The sequence below is a fragment of the Sus scrofa genome, chromosome 10 (genome assembly GCF_000003025.6).
Source record: "Sus scrofa isolate TJ Tabasco breed Duroc chromosome 10, Sscrofa11.1, whole genome shotgun sequence".
Lineage (NCBI taxonomy): Eukaryota > Metazoa > Chordata > Mammalia > Artiodactyla > Suidae > Sus > Sus scrofa.
This window is the reverse complement of record NC_010452.4, coordinates 29,552,268-29,571,919: the sequence shown is the minus strand read 5'-3', so window position 1 is coordinate 29,571,919 and position 19,652 is coordinate 29,552,268. Positions and strand designations below refer to the sequence as shown.

Genomic DNA, 19,652 nt, shown 5'->3' with positions numbered 1-19,652 from the left:
GATTTGCTTCTGCTGTGCCACGATGGGAACTCCTATTTTAGCTATTTTTTAATGTAGTTTCTTTCAATGACCAAATAAATTTATCAAAACACAAACAGAAAAATTTTTAAAAATCCAATGAAAGTCTACCAGGAGAATCCAAATACAGTAATACTGCCCTTACACTACAGGTGATTTCCACGCACATGCAGGTTACAGCTTCCCTGACTACCTCTCTCCCTACCCCCTGAGACTAGTGTCACAGACACTGATGCTCTAAGTTGCCTTCTCCAGCCTCAGTGCATAAAGCAACTCTTTACGAAAAAATAACTTACAATCTGTTTCCCTACATCACATAGCCCAAGGTTTTTTTTTTGTTTTTTTTTTTATTTCCTAGAAGCTACCTATGGTCCTTTACAAAAGTGATTCTCTAGCTTTTCTCCCACCCCACACCCTTACAGTTCCCTAAAACAGGGATGAGGAGAAAGGGTTGGTGGGCAGAGGGCTCATGCACCTCGCTCACCGCGATCATGCCCTTGGTAGAAGAGAAGTCATTATTTTACAATATTTGGAGAGATTTCAAAAGACAGTCCATTTTGGAAGAATAGTATACTGTGCTTAACCTGAAACTCAGAGTCACTCTACAGAAACTACTGGAATTTCATCAAGGTCTCCCATCTAGGTCCCCAAAGTTTGAATGTCAATAGGAAAATCTATATGATTTTCTTCCACTTTGTTATAGACGGGCAAAACCATTATTTAAGCTCTCCCCTTAAACATTTGGGCATGAATTATAATATGTTTACATTTTTAATACTAACCAATTGGAAGATTTTTAACTCTTTAAAACATAAAATTATAACCATTTTTATGTGAGATATGAAAATCACTGAGATTCAGTTTCCTCTTGCTTCATGTCAACAAAGCAGAATGGGTGGAATAATTAGCATGACACCTGAAAACCTTTCTGTGGCAAGGCAAGAAAAATAAATAATTGGGTTTGCAGTTGCTTACCTAAGGTCCAGTTCATTGCCCATTAAGTTCTCAATTTTTAAAATTAGAAAACTCGAAGTCACCTAACGTTTAATTACTCTATAATTTCAAAAGTAAAGTTTGAACTCACTGTTTCCAATAAAAACCTATGGCACCAAAGAGGAGTCTTAGGAAAGAAAAAAATTAGCAAAGGGCTATGCATATGTCACACACACACCAAATCTAAATATAAAAATACTTTATAAACAAGTGTAACGTGTTTATTTCTAAATGCACACAAATACACTTATACGCAACAAATTAAGATGACAGAACATTTTATTAATAATCTACTACTTGCATAGCTCATTATAAATCACTAATCATTATTTAAAAGTGTACAATTTCTTAAAAATTATGACTGTAAACAGACTCAACCAAGATTTCATAAGGACTCAAAGCAAGCTATTTAGTTCAGAAAACTAAAAAAAAAAAAAAAAAAAAAAACAACTGTTCTTAAGATTTCATATGATTCAGGGAGTTCTCATGGTGTCTCAGCAGTGACAAACCTGATTAGTATCCATGAGGACGTGGGTTCAGTCCCTCAGTGGGTTAAGTATCTGGCGTTGCCGTGAGCTGTGGTACAGGTTGCAGATGTGGTGCAGAGCCCATGTTGCCGTGGCTGTGGTGTAGGCCAGCAGCTGCAGCTCTGATTTGACCCCTAGCCTGGGAACTTCCATTTGCCGTCTTGGGTGTGGCCGTAACAAGCAAAAAAACAAAAAATTCATATGATTCAATTTCACTATTGCAAATTACATATAACTCAGTACAACAAACATATCATTTAATTTATATTATATTAATTTATATTTATTAATTTATATTTATTAATTTATATTTGATAACTACTAGAATATATACGAAAGTCCTGAGATGTTTTACCTTATATTTTCCCTGATCACAGCCACACAAAGTGCTCTCCATGGTGTAGCTTCTTTGCACTCCTATCTCTCTCCAAACGACAACACGTGCCGTAGATTCTTTAGATTTTTCTACTACGAAGCTACAGCTGCTCATGCAAAATGCTGGGGCAATATGGCTCAGAATCTTAGGCAATGTCTGCAAAGATAAGAATGATAAAATAAGATGTTTTAAGGGTTTTTTTGTCATTTAGATTTTTTATTGTTTGAATTTTGAAAAACGGTTATGAGAGCACGGTCATTAGAGCAGAGTCATGTGGATCCTCTTGCCATCCCCTTGCTATTCAAAACATTAAAATGATCCTCTTACTAATTCATACTTTTCTGCTTTCCTAGACAAACAGTAATCAGAGAATAAAAGGATAATTCATGATAGCAACCAATAAGGGGGATAAAACTATGTAAGAAAAACATGTCTTAAAATATGAAGAGGAGTTCCCGTCATGGCTCAGAGGTTAACGAACCCGAATAGCATCCATGAGGACGTGGGTTCGATCCCTGGCCTCGCTCAATGGGTTAAGGATCTCGCGTTGCTGTGAGCTGTGGTGTAGGTTGCAGACATGGCTCAGATCTCACATTGCTATGGCTATGGTGTAGGCTGGTGGCTATAGCTCCAATTTGACCCCTAGCCTGGGAACCTCCATATGTCATGGGTGTGGCCCTAAAAAGACAAAAAGACAAAAAAAATAATAATAACATATGAAGAAAAATATATTTTATAAAACGAAGATATTAGTCACAAAAGATGGCTTGACTAAGAGATTTAACACTGTAAATTAATCAATGAAGGTAAAACAATTATGATATAAATGGCCACGACATTTCTAAAACTGAAAATTATTCTCAAGTTCACTTAAAAATGAAATATAGAAATGTACGTGGGGAATTCTCAGAGAGAAGCCTGACTAGAGAAATAATCCAACAGATAAATTAAATATCTAAGGTAATTTAAATGGTGATTCTGATGTAGGAATAAATACATCTTCAGAAAGAGAGTTCATAATGAGAATCAAAGGTATTTGTTAAAGTTAGTATTATTATTATTAGTGAAGAAGACTGATCATTCATGAAACCTAACACACCAGTCAGCCACTGAGAAAAATCAGCTGAAGTCACTCTTCCTTAAATTAAACTCTAAATAGATTGAGAATTTAAAAGTAATAAGTAAAGGGAGTTCCCGTCGTCGCGGCGCAGTGGAAACGAATCTGACTAGGATCCAAGAGGACACAGGTTTGATCCCTGGCCTCACTCAGTGGATTATGGATCCGGTGTTGCCAGGAGCTGTGGTGTAGGTCGCACTTGTTGCTCGGATCTGGCGTTGCTGAGGCTGTGGGGTAGGCCAGTGGCTAGCTCTGATTTGACCCCTAGCCTGGGAACCTCCATATGCCATAGGTATGGCCCTAAAAGCTAAATAAATAATAAATTTAGTAAGTAAGTAAAATGTTTTAAATGAAACTAAAAACAGTAAACATGGAATTATACTTTTAAAGTGTTGGAAGGAGAAAGGCCTTTCTATAAGCCTCAAAACCCAGAAGCCATTTTTTTTAAAAAAAATCAACAAATACGAAAAAAATTTTAGATCATTATTCATCATAAACAAAATTTTAAATACATTTATAATACACATAAAGAGTCCTTATATTTCTATTTTTTTGGCCATGCCCACAGCATATGGAAGTTCCTGGGCCAGGGATTGGACTTGTGCCACTGTAATGACAACACCAGATCCTTAACCCAATGAGCTACAAGAGACCTCCAAGAGTTCTTATAATTAGATGACCTGTACAAACATAAGCAGGGAATATGAAAAAGGTTATTTTTAAAAGAGAGATAACTGGTTAAACATATGAAAAGATACTCGAACTCATATACTTATAATTACAGATATACAAATTAAAACCATCAGATTTTTTTTTCACCTGGCAAAGATGACAATAAGGAGTTCCCTCTGTGGTACAGAGAGCTAAGAATCTGACCGCAGTGGCTCAGGTTGCTTTAGAGGCACAGGTTTGATTCGCAGCCTGACACAGTGGATTAAAGGCTTGGGTATTGTTGCAGCGGCAGCCTGGATTCAATCCCTGGCCCAGGAACTTCCATATTCTGTGGGTGCATCCATAAAATTAAAAAAAAAAAAAAAAAAGATGAGAGTAAGATGTGTGGAGAAACAGCAGTATCATTCACTGGCAAGTATTGATTTGTACAATCTTTATGAAAGACAATTTGGCAATAAATAGTAATGATCAACAAGGGACACTGAATAAATAAACTTTGGCAAAACTGTACAGTCATTACAAAAATACGCAGTGGAAATCTTGTGTCATTGTCAAAAAGAAGGAGGCAGATCCAGATATGAGGACCTGGAAAGACGGCCAACAAACATGATGTGAAAAAAAAAGCTGCTGTGAAGTGAAAAAACAACAACAGCAACAACAACAAAAACTTCATGCACTATGAGTATATACATCTATAAAGGAATGTGTTTAGAGGCAAGTCTCACAGTGCACATGGTGAAAGTGATTCTTTGGTGATGATTGAGAGGAGATGACTTTCACTCACTATTTTATATTTCTGGAGTGCTTCCATTTTTTATGTAACTCTAATCATTTTATTTATTTGGAAAAGGGGAAGAAGAGAGAGGACACCAGAAAGAAAATGTGCCTTGAAGTTCTGCTAAAGGCAGTGGTATGCTACTGAAACTTATCTGGAATCTAATATATGGCACAAATGAACCTTTCCACAGAAAAGAAAATCATGGACATGGAGAACAGACTTGTGGTTGCCAAGGGGGAGGAGGAGGGAATGGAAGGGGCTGGGAATTTGGGGTTAATAGATGCAAACTACTGCCTTTGGAAATGGATAAGCAATGGGATCCTGCTGTATAGCACTGGGAACTATGTCTGGTCACTTTAATGGAGCATGATATGAGAAAACAGAATGTATACATGTATGTGTAACTGGGTCACCTTGCTGTGCAGTAGAAAATTGACAGAACACTATAAATCAGCTATAATGCAAAAAATAAAAATTATTTTTTAAAAAAAGAAAATGACCTGCAGTGCTCAATTAGAGGTAAGTATAGGAGAGACACTATGACAGAATGAAAAACACACAGGATATAAAGTAACAGATTGCACTTCAGTCCCAGGAATACCTCAAACACATCCATACATGTGGAAATAGAGTAAGTAACAGAGGGCTTTATACAATCTGCAGAGGAAGAAGATACTGTTTAACAAATGGTGCTGAGCCAACTGGTTATACATGGGGAAACTAAAATTAGACCCCACAACTCAACAAAAGATTAAAAATTGAAATCTGAAAAGCATTTTTAGAGGAAAAGCTTTCAGCTTTTCCACACTAAGTATGACATTAAGTGTGGGTTTGTCATAAACAATCTTTATTATGTTGAGATATGTTCCCTCTATACCAACTTTGATGAGAGTTTTTAACATGAATGGATGTTGAATTTTGTCAAGTGCTTTTTCTGCATCTACTGAGATAGTCATGTGATTTATATCCTTCCTTTTGTGGATGTGATGTATTACAATGATTGATTTGTGGGTACTGAACCATTCTTGCATACCTAGAATAAATCCCACTTGATCATGGTATATGATCCCTTTCAAATATTATTGGATTTGGTTTGCTAATACTTTATTGAGGAGTTCTGCATAACACTGATGAAGGAAACTAAAGATGATACAAAGAAACAGACAGATATCCCTGGTTCATGAATTGAAATAATTAATATTGTTAAAATATTCACATTACCAAAAGCAATCAATTGATTTAATGCAATCCTGATCAAAATACCCAGAACATTTTCCACAGAAATGCAACAAATAATCCCCCAAATTATGTGGGACCACAAAAGATCCAATTTTGCCAAAGAAATCTTGAGAAGTGGGGGAAAAAAACCAACAAAGCTGGAGGTATTATACTTCTTGGCTTCAGACTATACTGCAAAGCTATAGTAATCAAAACAGTATGGTGCCAGCACAAAAACAGACACAAAGATCAATGGAACAGAACAGAGAGTCCAGAAATAAACCTACATACCTATGGTAAACTACAGTCACAGGCTGTGACAAAAGCAGTAAAAATATACAAAAGGAAAAAGACAGTCTCTTCAATAAATGAGTGCTTCAGTAAGTGTCCAATAACTGGACAGCTACATGTAAAAGAATGAAATTAGAGTATTTTCTCACACAATATGCAAAAGTAAATTGAAAATGGAATAAAGATCTAAATGTAAGACAGGCAGAATATTCTTTAACGTAAGTTGTAGCAATTTTTTGAATCTGCCTCTTCAGGGAAAAGAAATAAGAACAAAAATAAATAAGTGGGACCTAATTAAATTCAAAAGCTTCTGTATAGCAAAAGGAAAAGATAACCTATTGAATGAGAGGAAATATTTGCAAATGATATGACTGAAAGGGGCTAATATCCACAATACACGAACAGCTCGTGAGTTGTAACATCAAAAAGAAAACAAAACAAAAAAACCAAACAACCCAATTAAAAAATGAGCAAAAGACCCAAATATATATTTTTCCAAAGAGGAAAGGAAGATGGCAAATAAGCACATGAAAAGATGCTCAGCATTGCTACTCATCAGGTAAATGCAAATCAAAACCACAATGAGACATCACATCACACCTATCAGAATCAACAGCAAGATCACAAATAACAAATGCTGGTGGCGATGAGGGGAAAAGGGAACCCTCCTACACTGTTAATGGGAATGTAAATTGGTACAGCCACCATGAAAAACAGTTATGGAGGCTTCCCAAAAAATTAAAAAAGAACTACCATATGATCCAGTAATTCTACCCCTGGGCATATGTCCCAAGAAAACAAAAACATTCATTTAGAAAGATACATGCACCCCAATGTTCATAGCAGCATTATTTACAATAGCTAGGATACGGTAGCAAACTAAGTGTCCATCAGCAGATGAATGGATAAGAGGATGTGGTATATATTTTTTTATTGTTAATATATATGATATATGTACATATAATGGAATATTCGTTTAGCCATAAAAAAGAACAAAAGTTTGCTATATGCAACACATGGAAGGACCTGGAGGGTATTATGCTTAGTGAAATAAGTCAGACAAAAATAAATGATTTTTAGATTCCACATATAAGCAATAGCATATTTATATGTGGAATCTAAAAGACAAAACAAACGAATGTACATAATGAAACAAAAGCAGACTCACAGGTATAAAGAACAAACCAATCATTACCAGTAAGATGGATGGGGGTAGTGGCAAGACAAAGGTAGGGGTTTAAGAGGTATGAACTATTATGTATAAAATAAATAAATAATACATACACAACACAAGGATATATTGTACAACACAGGGAATATAACCATCACTTTATAGTAACCTTAAATGGAATATAATCTACAAAATATGGAATCACTATGTTGTATACCAAAAAACTAACATAATACTGTAAATCAACTGTAATTTAAAAAACGTGAAATGCAAAATGTTAAAAAAAAAAAAACAAAAACATTTAGGGAGTTCCCGTTGTGGCTCAGTGGCTAACAAATCCAACTAGGAACCATGAGGTTGTAGGTTCGATCCCCAACCTTGCTCAGTGGGTGAAGGATCTGGCATTGCCGTGAGCTGTGGTGTAGGTCGCAGACGCGGCTCGGATCCTGCATTGCTGTGGCTGCGGCATAGGCCGGTAGCTACAGCTCTGATCGGACCCCTAGCCTGGGAACCTCCATATGCCGCAGCAAAAAGACAAAAACAACAACAAAAATTTAAAATGAAAAATTTGAAACATAAATGTCAAAATGATTAACATGTACTGATCTGAGTACTTCATATATATTAAATTATTTTCTATGGTTTTATGCATGTTTGAAATTCAAACATTCCCGCCTGATTTGTAATAATTACCCTGTATCCCACATCTTCCACGACGTCACATGAAGCTGCATTGTCACTGGTGTGCCATACTGTCTCTTTTATGCTGCAACCATACATAAATACATTCTTCTTTCGGGAGTGGCCGTGATAATCACAATACACCTTGAAAAGATAATACATATTAAAAATTAAAATCCTTCAAATTCATATATTGCCAAGTAAAGCTAGTTAATATCAAGCTAATAAATAGGTCTTGGTTCCTTGGTCCTTTTTTTTTTTAACTGAGCCACCATTTAACAAGAAATGTAAGTGAACATAAAAATACTCTCATGAAAAACACTTTAAAAGGGGGTATGATTTCAATATTATTATCATTATTATTATTATTTTTGTTTTTTAGGGCCGCACTCGTGGCATATGGAGGTTCCCAGGCTAGGGGTCGAACTGGGGCTACAGCTGCCGGCCTACACCACAGCCACAGCAATGCAGGATCTGAGCTGTGTCTGCGACCTACACCACAGCTCAAGGCAACGCCAGATTCTTAACCCACTGAGAGAGGCCAGGAATCGAACCTGCAACCCTCATGGTTCCTAGTCAGATTCGTTTCTGATGCACCACAATGGGAACCCCTCAATTTAATTTTTAAGAGCATCATTTTAACAGTGAAAAATAGAATGTCATCTTTAACCCTCTGCAGTGTTAGATCTTTCCCAAAGGAAGATTAACTCATTTAGAGACTAACATAATAGAAACATTCTAAACCAAAGTTGTTGGAAACAGAAGAAATATATATACAGAGTTCACAAGAGACTCCCACCATGCCTATATTACCTTTCCCATGGGTATACTTGAGACCTGCCTGCTTTAAAACTGGCTAAAGAGCTCAGAAATAAGCTTCTACTTATTTAAGAATTTGGAAGATACATACTTTTACCTTGGTGTTGTTCAGAGAAGTTAAATACTTAAAACTGACAATCAGGTGTTACCAATATTCATAATCAAAAAAGAAAAGGGGCTCGAGAGAATTATAAAAATTAAACCTGATGAAATAAGAATATGGATATACTGTATTAATTTGACACCATAATAAATATACAAGTGATTGATAACAAAGATATTTTAAAGAAATTGCTTTTGAAATTAATACATAGCTTTTATAACCAGAAAATAACATAAAAGATATTGAGTTATTAATCAACAAAACTACCTCTTTGACTATATACACAAATATTGCCACTTACGAGTGGTAAACGCTTGACTGCAGCCAGGTATTGTAGCAGACCCTTGGCATGATAAATTGTAGGATGTAAATCTGGATTTGGACTTTGCCACTGCCTATTCAAATCCTCTCCACTTAAAGAACAGCGGTGACTACACACATGTAAACACAACAACAGACAAACATTGGTGCCAAGAAACTCTTACACACAGTAGATTTAATTTTATGATTCTATTCAACTAAATATTTCAAATATGTATAAATGGGGGGCTCACTAGAATGTATATTATAACCATTAAATAAACATTTATAAAGCATTTACTATGTGTTACATAACTGTGGTAAGCTTTCAGTTTCATAGGACAAAATTTTCAAGCTAGAGGAAAAACTCTCCACTCAGGGGTTTTGTTCCATACTCCATGGTATTTATTCATGGTCTTATTTCCATTCTGACTACATAATAATCATTTCTTATGCTAACAGTCTGCATTTTGATTGTCTTGCTTATTGTTAAAAGTACTATCTGGTCCCTCCTTCTAAGAAAGATAAATACATGAGAAGTATACATTCATGTAAAAAAAAATCAAATACATTTTCATTTAATCGTAAGCATTAAGTATTAAGGTCACTGAGCAAAAATTTAAGCAATCAGAAGATAATAACACAAATATAAACAGAATTCTAACTGGTCAACCTGTTTCTGAATTAAAACTAGATATAAAATCTCACTTTAGTCCCATAATCATACTACCTAAAAAGAAACTATTCCATTTCTTTTCTAATTCAAAAATTTCCTAAAATATGAGAAATATACATGGTACCATTATGGAATGAATGAAGTATAGTATCTTCAACTTTGGAGATGGTCATGACAGCTAGACTAAATCCCACCTGTCAAAAGCACTAAAGAGACTTTTGTCTAATTGACATAATAAATAAACTTTACTAACTATACGCTAGCTCCACTAAAAAAGTAATCTTCCAGTATTCCCACTATAAAGAATTCACGTCATCAGGGCAAGGTTAGCAGATGGAGCCAATATTCTATAACAGCGGAAAGAGGTTCCAGAATATTCTAAATCTTAGAACAGGAGTTCCCGTGTGGCTCAGCAGAAACGAATCTGACTAGCATCCATGAGGACGCAGGTTCGATTCCTGGCCTCCCTCAGTGGGTTAAGGATCCAGCATTGTCGTGAGCTGTGGTATAGGCTGCAGATAGGGCTTGGATCCCGAGTTGCTGAGGCTGTGGTGAAGGCCAGCAGCTATAGCTCTGATTCTATCTATCCCTGGCCTCGAAACCTCCATGTGCCGCAGGTGCAGCCCTAAAAAAAAAAAAAAATTTTAGAACAACCTAAGATCATTCCATGGACAAATTAAAAAAGAAAGGACTATAAGGTTGATGTGTTAAAAATCTTTCTCAAATCCTAATACTGTGATTTTTTTCCTAAAACAATCAGGAGAAAGACATTTTATGAAATCATAATATTCTCATGAACAGGTACACAATTCCTCAAAATAGATTATTATGATCATGTAAATTATATTTTCATTTACAATTTATCCTAGATTAACTGCCTACCAATTTTTTGTTTGTTCCAGAAAAATCACAGCATTTGTTTTCCACATTAACCTGGAGGCTATGATTTCAAGTTTACACGGGACAGCCACAATAGTCTATAATATTTCTCTCACTATTGCTTAACTTACTTTCCATTGATGACACCATCTGGATTTAGCATAGGGACAATTTTAAAAATATAAGATTCTCGTAAGCTCTGAGCAGTAGGGTTATTACTCATGAGATACTCCAGGGTGCCTTTCATAACCCAGCTTGCGTTAGTTTCTCCAGGATGGACCCGAGCGGATAGGAAAACGTAGGGGCGGTTTCCTAAAGTACACAGAAAACCTCACATTAGAATGAGCAGCTACCGAAAGTCTGTATGATGCATGACTCTGGGGCTTCAGGAATATTCCTGCTCAACTGTGAATACTGATATAAAATCACAGTACAAATCACTGTGCATCTACTCTATACAACTGCATAGGACCGCACTAGGTCTTATGGAGAAAAATATAAAACCTATATAAGCCAGGTCTTATACATATATGTAATATACATATATATATACACACACAGATTAAATAGTATTTAAATCACTTATTGATTTCCCAACGATTAATCTAACATAGGAAATTAGTTTTTACATTATCTTGGCTTCATAAAGAACAAGTAGCTAGGAAAATACAAATGAAACATAAATTTATTTTTTGTAAAGTCATGGGGAAAAGAAGGAACATGTAACCTTACTCCTGTTTTGTGGTCGCTAAGATAAGCATGAAACAAAAGGTAGATCTGCTCAGAGATTTACAAAGAAAAAACATTTTTCACTCCATATTTAGATATACAAGTCTATAGAATAACCACTCAGTTCATCTGCGCACTTTTTCATGAATAGCAAGCTTTTCTCTTTCCTGAAAATATTTCATCTTCTTATCAAAATTAAAACAGTTTTTTCTTACTTTTTTTTAACCACAGCTGTACATGTGAGGCAACTTTTAAAATATAAATGTCAGGGAAAAACAAGTAGCTAGGCAACACTAGCCTCAAAACACGATAGGTTTCTAGCACTTTTATTTATACACAGTAAATGTTTAAACTGATGGCATTATTACATGAACTCTTAAAATTATCGGTTACACTTTGAGCGTAACTTCCAAGGGTAAGCATTGTAGAATATTAGTATCAAAAGAGACCTCAGAATATTACTATCAAAAGAAACCTCAGAGATCATCTCAGGCAGCCCCCCCTCATTTTCAAGATGAGGACCTTGAGGCCCAGAAATGGGCCCAGGGCCAGGCAGTAATAGGACAAAGACTAGCACCCAAGACTTTGGGTGGACTTCTTTCTGATGCCTATTCCTAGGACTACTGCCCTCAGCCAATATGTAGGAAGCAAAGAAATATAAGAAAAAAAAAAAAAAAGATTGGTATTTCGAGTGAAGAAGAGAAACTTACTGAATTGACAGATATGTTCATAATAATTAGACTCTGGCATTGCTGTTATAGTCACCAAGGGACAGATGTTTCCAGACAGGGTTTCGCATAACACGTCTTTTCTAAAATAGATTTGCTGGGGATTGTGTGCTGATTCCAGCTTTTGAAGATGCATCTTAAAGCAAAGTAGACAGTCATTTTAAAACCCCCTATGATAAACAGAAATACAAGCATCCAGATCTCCACAGAACGAAAAGTGAATCCATTCCTAATACCTCCTCGGAAACCCCCCAGGGTCCAGATGCAGTTAAACATCAGAATTTTGGGAACTTGAGAAGAGAGACAAGTACAGTCTGTAGACCATTAACGGTGCAATACTGCCAGTGGGGTCACTGGCAGAAGCTTGTAATAAGCAGATGATTATTTCTGTAGCAAAACATACAAAGAGTCACTCTAAGTGGAATTAACATTCTAAATAAGCGCACATCAATTCAGGCCAGGCTTTGCTGCCAAATGGGTTATGAAAATGCTTTTGGTTTTCAAAGCCTTCTGAATTTTGAAATTTTCTGAGTGTAGATTTGCAACAGCAACCTAATATATATGGAGAATGAAAATTAGGTAGCACGAATTTTTTAAGCACTTTTTCCTGATTTCAAGCTTAATACAGGCTCACTGTAAAAATGTCTGGAAGACACAGAAAGCACAAGAAAAAATTTAAAACACCCATAACTGCATCACCTGTATTACTATTAATAAATGCCAATATATATAAACAAAACTGTAACTACATGTTAAGACTTTTTATAGGAGCTCCCACTGCGGTGCAGCGGAAATGAATCCGACTAGTATCCATATCCATGAGGACGTGGGTTCGATTCTTGGCCTCACTTAGTGGGGGATCCTGTGTTGCTGTGGCTGTGGTGTAGGCCGGCAGCTGCAGCTCCAAGTCAATCCCTAGCCTGGGAACTTCCATATGCCATGGGTGTGGCCCTAAAAAGCGCACGCACGAACATGCACACACATACACACACAGCTTTTTATAATCTAATTTAATCACTTAATTATATATTCATAATTATAAGTACTATACCACATCATTAAACGGGCTGAACAGATGTCTTCTGAAAACACAAGTTTCAATGGTTTTAGTATATGGTAACACCAAGAATAAATTGCTTGATTCCTTATTTTAAAGATGGTCTCCAAAACTGGTTGCCAAATTTTTGCTTGTATTCATTTACATAATCATGATTTACTGTGTGGTCACTATTTCTGGGCTAGAAATTGTGCCAGGCACTGGAGACACAATAATGAATAAATGGACTCCAACTGAGAAAAAATAGTGCGATGAGAGCTTGTAACAAAGTAGGGGAGCACCGCCAAGTCTGGGCAGTGAGGCAAGGTCTTCTGGAAAAGAATTACATTTAAAGTGAGATCCAAAGTTTGTGTGAAGGGGAAAGTGTGCGATAGTCAGGAAACATATTCAGGAAGGCCAGAAAATAAGAAGGGCATTTCAAAGAACTGGAGGCGCTCCCATCGTGGCTCAGCGGTTAACAAATCTGACTAGCAGCCATGAGGGCGCAGGTTCGATCCCTGGCCTCGCTCAGTAGGTTGAGGATCTGGCGTTGCCATGAGCTGTGGTGTAGGCCGGCAGCTACAGCTCCAATTTGACCCCTAGCCTGGGAACCTCCATATGCCACCGGTGCAGCCCTAAAAAGCAAAAAGCAAAAAAAAAAAAAAAAAAAAAAAAAAAGAGAGAGAGTACTGGAAAAGAACCATTATAGCTAGACCAGAAAGAAAGGGTGTAATAAATCTAGAATTTAACACATAATGAAAGGCCTGGGAGACCAGTACTTTCCAAAACACAGTATTTGTACTACTGCTAATTGAAATAATTCAGTGATATGTTTAAAAAAATGTAATAGATACGTATTTGACTCTAAAATTTTTTTAAAGGTCTAACATATTAAACTTGTAATTCCACAGGTATTAACCTGAGGATACACTTTAAAGACTGAATTATTTTAAAGTCTATTTAAAGATAAATATTAGGTAAATAACAGTTCTAACAACATGAGAAAATGGCAAAAACCGTGCAAAATAGTAATGATTGAACAAGCCATGGTAAGATTTTTGTACTTCATACAATTGGCAAGAGAAATCACTAAGGAGTTTGAATCAGGGGATTTATAGGCTCAAACAGACCATGAAGGAGCCTTGTTGCTACAGTGTGGAAAAACACTGAGGGAGAGCCAATGGGATAAAAGTGAATTCTAGAACTCCAGCTGAAGATGTTGCCAGAAATCCAGGTGAGAAACAACAGCAGTGCCTGGAAAAGGTCATGGCAGTGGGATCAGAAGAAAGGGGAATTTTAAGAGATAACGTCAGTAAAGGATGGTAACATTTTTTTTTTTTTTTTTTTTGGTCATTTTGTCTTTTTAGGGCCGCACTCGTGGTATATGGAGGTTCTCAGACTAGGGGTCCAATCAGAGCTGTAGCTGCAGGCCTATGGCAGAGCCACAGCAAAGCCAGATCCAAGCCACAGCTGCAACCTACACCACAGCTCACGGCAACGCCAGATCCTTAGCCCACTGAGCGAGGCCAGGGATTGAACTCACGTCCCCATGGTTGCTAGTTGAGTTGGCCTACCACTGAGCCATGACGGGTATTCCAAGGACAGTGACATATAATCCTGTAAATAACATCACTGTATTTCTGATGCTAGGTTACTTAGCACAGAATGATACCTGATCATACTTGCATTGTAGGTTGTAACCTTCATAAAATAAAGTGAGCCTCATTTAATGTTCTCAGTCAGCCTTGATACCCACTTCTGCTCCAGGGACTATGTTTTTCTCTCATTTTCTCCTCTCTAAAAATTTGGAAGCTTGAGTCTAATCCTAATGCTCTAATTTCTTTCTGGGTAAACTGATCATACGAAGCTTCATGATCCTTGATTATCAGGACAGATGCTCTGTTCTGAGATTAAATATGCCACAGTAACAACTTGCTTGTTTTACAATGCAAAATAATTAAAAATCTCAAAACAACTCTTATAGCCCATATTCTAAGCAATCTGGATCTAGGACTCCACATGAAACCATCAGAAGAAATGAATTCCCTACAGAAAAACTTAAATTGCACCCACATTTTTCTACTGTTAGATTTTCTATGCGATTCAATGCTTCTGATTAAACAAGTGGAAATCTCACCTCCCTAAAATCTGTAAACTGTGATTTGTAGATTTCTTCCCAAAACATGGAAAGTAAAAATCATGTCAAAGTTCTGTAGGATTTCTATTAAATAAAAATAAAGACCACATTCCCATTTTACTATAAGGATTTCAACAAAACTATTATTTTCTAAACTCATCCATACGAGATCTTTTTCTTAACTTATTAAGACATTTAAATTAAAGCAATTTTTCTTCACACATACACACATAACACAATAATGGTCATAATACAACTTAATGAGTTCTTACCTGTAAAGTGGAATACGTATATGGATAGTGATAAGCAAAATAGCACACATCATCTTTATGTGGGAAATTGACAGTGAATGTAATTGTATAGTAGGATTTTCCCTTTTGCCCACCTGCAGCAACTGAACTTCTTGAGAAGTGATTTCTGCAACAGACAAGCATAAAACATGTTTATTTCATTCACAGCAAAATTATGATTTTTCTTACTATTTTATTAAATAGAAATTCTGGGGGGGGGATCATGGTTTATAAAAAAATTTAACTTAAATACTCTTAAGAACAGACTTGGTACTAATAAAGCAGGTAATTGCTATCAGCCACCACTACTTCCATTTCTAGAAATTAAATAGAGCTACTACTCTACACATCAGTAAAAGCTGTAGACCCCTATTCTCTGACAGCCATACACCTCAGTGGATCCAGGCAGTGATCACCAATGGCCTCTCCAACCATTAGATGAAAGGCTTAAGGATCAGACAATAATACCTGAATTTACTAATCAATTTTAAGATTATGAAAAAGAAATATCAACCTCACACCAGTCAGAATGGCCATCATTAATAAGTCCATAAATAACAAATGCTGGAGAGGGTGTGGAGGAAAGGGAACCCTCCTGCACTGTTGGTGGGAATGTAAATTGGTACAACCACTACGGAAAACAGTATGGAGATACCTTAGAAAACTATACACAGAACTACTATATGACCCAGCAATCCCACTCTTGGGCATATATCCAAAAAAAACTTTAAAGACACATGCACCCACATGTTCATAACAGCAGTATTCACAATAGCCAAGACACGGAAACCACCTAAATGTTCATTGCCAGATGAATGGATTAAGAAGATGGGGTATATATACATAATGGAATGCTACTCAGCCATAAAAAATAACAAAATAATGCCATTTGCAGCAACATGGATGGAACTAGAGACTCTCATTCTAAGTGAAGTAAGTCAGAAAGAGAAAGACAAATACCATATGATATCACTTATATCTGGAATCTAATATATGGCACAAATGAACCTTTCTACAGAAAAGAAAATCATGGACATGGAGAACAGACTTGTGGTTGCCAAGGGGGAGGGGAAGGGAGTGGGGTGGATTGGGAATTTGGGGTTCATAGAACAAACTATTGCCTTTGGAATGGATTAGCAATGAGATCCTGCTGTGTGGCACTGGGAACTATGTCTAGTCGCTTATGATGGAGCATGATAATGTGAGAAAACAGAATGTATACATGTATGTGTAATTGGGTCACCTTTCTGTACAGTAGAAAATTGACAGAACACTGTAAACCAGCTATAATGGAAAAAAATGAAAATCATTATAAAATAAACAAAAAAGAAATATCAGAGATGATTTGCTTCCTGATGCAATACAAGAGGAATCCCCTGCACCATCACGAGGTATTCTTGTCAAAAATCAAACCGGAATTGATCAAGTTCCCAGATCTAACTACTAGTTTATAGCGAATGGGTGAGATGCAAGAATTCAATAACACCACAGGAATGCCATCAGCAAAATCCACAATGTGGAAAATCTTGCCTGACAAATGACCTAGTTTCTTCAATAAATAAAAGAGAAATTTGAAAAGAGAGAAAAAGGAAGCCTATAAATTAAGAGACTTAAGGGACAAATCAATGAAAATCAAACAGAACATGCGGTCTCTTGGTCAGTCTGATTGAAACAAACCAACTACAAAGTAACATTTATGAGAAGACTAAGGAAGTCTGAACAGTGACTGGATATTTTATCACATTAAGGAATTTGCTTAGGTGTGATAATGGCATTGTGACTAGACTGTCTTAAACAGGTATCTCTGAAAGATAAAGACCTTTGAAGTATTTATGGATAAAATATATATGGCAATGCCTTAAAAATTCAGTACACAGGCAGGGGTGAAGGTATAGCTACAACAAAGCCATGAGTTGATAATTGTTGAAACCAAGTGGTGAATACATGGGGCTCCATTATCCTATTATCTGCTCTCATAAATGTTTAGAGAGCTCCACAATAAGGAGTTTTTAAAACTACATACCACTTCCCAGACTCTAAATATCACTGATAATATGAAGACCTAAAGATGCTTGTCTATCAACCTAAAAAATCACCTCGTATTATTTAAGCCATGAACTAAAGGAAAGCCGTGGTGGATAAATGATTTATTCATGCACATAGACATTCAAGGTAGATCATATCCTTAAAATTACCCTGGGATCAGGTGTTCTAATATAATCTTGTAAAAACAAAGCTTGTTATTAATGAAAATAAAAGAACATTGACCTAAAAAGTGGTATAATCCTAACTTAGCTACTGTATTTTGAATAGATCTCAACAACAAGCTGATAATAAGGGTTGAGGAAAATGCAAAATAAGGTCCAGAAGTAGATCCTGTCAACTCTTTCCCCCCAAAAACCTTAACATCTTGTACCTGAGGGGGTATTTATGCCACCACATTATATGGACATGGCTGTCTATAGGCTATATTCTCTCACATGCTCATGGAAAGTAATTTTATTCTCATTTTACAGATGAGGCAAACACGTGTCAGAGGACTTGGCTGACATGAAGTTAAGACACAGGGCCAAAACAGTAGATTTTAATTCCCACCACCTGAATTTCAGGGTTGAGGCAAGGAATTAGAACAGTGCTTATTACATAGAAAGTGGTTAACAAATATCTGTTGAATCGGCCTGAATTCCCAATTTCAGATCTGGAAGTGGCCAAAAGCAAAAATAAAAAACCAACCATAAAAGAATTATACTTCATGTCATCAGAACAAGAAAAAAAAAACCCACCATAAATCATTTCTTTGAATTTCTAATTTCAGTCTTATTCAATGAAGTTTCCAGAGTTCTAAGACTAAGAAAAGTTGACAATACAACTAAGCGGGGGAAGACGTGATTTGGACCAACCTCTATCTGTCTATAAAACGTACTTTATTTCCAGTAACTATACCCCCTAAATGAGTCTCAAATTTTATTTAATTAATTAATTTATTTATTTTAGGGCCGCACCTGGGGCATATGGAAGTTCCCAGGCTAGGGGCTGAAGCAGAGCTGAAGCTGCCAGACTACACCACAGCTCACAGCAACGCTGGATCCTTAACCCACTGAGCGAAGCCAGGGATCGAACCTGTGTCCTCATGGATGCTAACCAGATTCATTTCTGCTGAGCCACAGTGGGACCTCCAGGGTCTCAAATTTTTAAAAACTCTGTTAAAAGCAACGCTAAAGCATATCGCGGCAATTCAAAGGACGCAATAACTGCTTTTTACCTTTAAATTGAAATAGGATGAAGTTAATATTTCCTTCTGTAAACTGACATCCTATTATCCTCAGAATACTTACTTATAGTAACAAATGTCAGTCCCCACACGAATCCACCATGGTCTGGCATTTAATGCTTCCTGAACAGAATACATAAGTGGCTGCATACCTTAGAGAGAGAAAGAGAAAATTCTGTTCAGAATTTTTGACTTAAAAAATTAATCTTGCCACTAAACATTCAGGAAAGCTAAAAGAAAATACATTTCAGTTTATCAGGTATTTTAAAAATCTGCGATCTTTCTTTAAAATCTCCTAATCAATGATACACTTTTACTTCCAGTTTAACTAAAATGGGAGTACGACGTCAGTGAGTGAAAAGTCATTAAACTTTCTTCTATTACCTTTTCTATATTAGATTAATTAAAAATAACAAAGAATGTATTATATATAATACATATAAAAAACAATCTATTGCATCAGCAGTGTAAAAGAGAAAAGCTATGTGATTCCTTAGTGGGTGCTGAAAAGGCATTTGATAAAGTAATTAAAACACAAGTGTAATAGGAATTATGGAAGAAACTACTTCAGTTATGAGAATAATCACTACACCTACCAGAGAGGGTGGTTTTGAGGATTTAATGACTTCACATATGTAAAAATACTTACTTGCAGCAAGTGAAAGAGACAAAATTATATTAAAAAAATAAGTATGTTCACCCCTCTAACTCTCCATATATTCCCATCGACACAGAAGTAAGGAAAACAATCATCTAAATGGCATCACTGGAGTTCCCGTCGTGGCACAGCAGAAACAAATCTGACTAGGAACCATGAAATTGCGGGTTCGATCCCTGGCCTT

The 19,652-nt window shown here is 36.3% G+C and overlaps 1 protein-coding gene across 4 annotated transcripts in view; it reads right to left on the bottom strand.

Annotated features, from left to right (window-relative positions):
• The window catches only part of AGTPBP1 (ATP/GTP binding protein 1), a 150,308-nt gene that overhangs the window by 18,538 nt on the left and 112,118 nt on the right, over positions 1–19,652 (bottom strand). For all 4 annotated transcript variants that reach the window (XM_013989714.2, XM_005656805.3, XM_005656806.3 and 1 more), the window contains 7 exons: positions 18,875–18,962; positions 15,522–15,666; positions 12,059–12,212; positions 10,751–10,931; positions 9,066–9,195; positions 7,855–7,986; positions 1,894–2,070 (listed from right to left, as the gene is read on the bottom strand). In XM_013989714.2, coding sequence (XP_013845168.1) covers positions 1,894–2,070; positions 7,855–7,986; positions 9,066–9,195; positions 10,751–10,931; positions 12,059–12,212; positions 15,522–15,666; positions 18,875–18,962 — 1,007 coding nt within the window. The remainder of the gene's footprint in view (positions 1–1,893; positions 2,071–7,854; positions 7,987–9,065; positions 9,196–10,750; positions 10,932–12,058; positions 12,213–15,521; positions 15,667–18,874; positions 18,963–19,652) is intronic.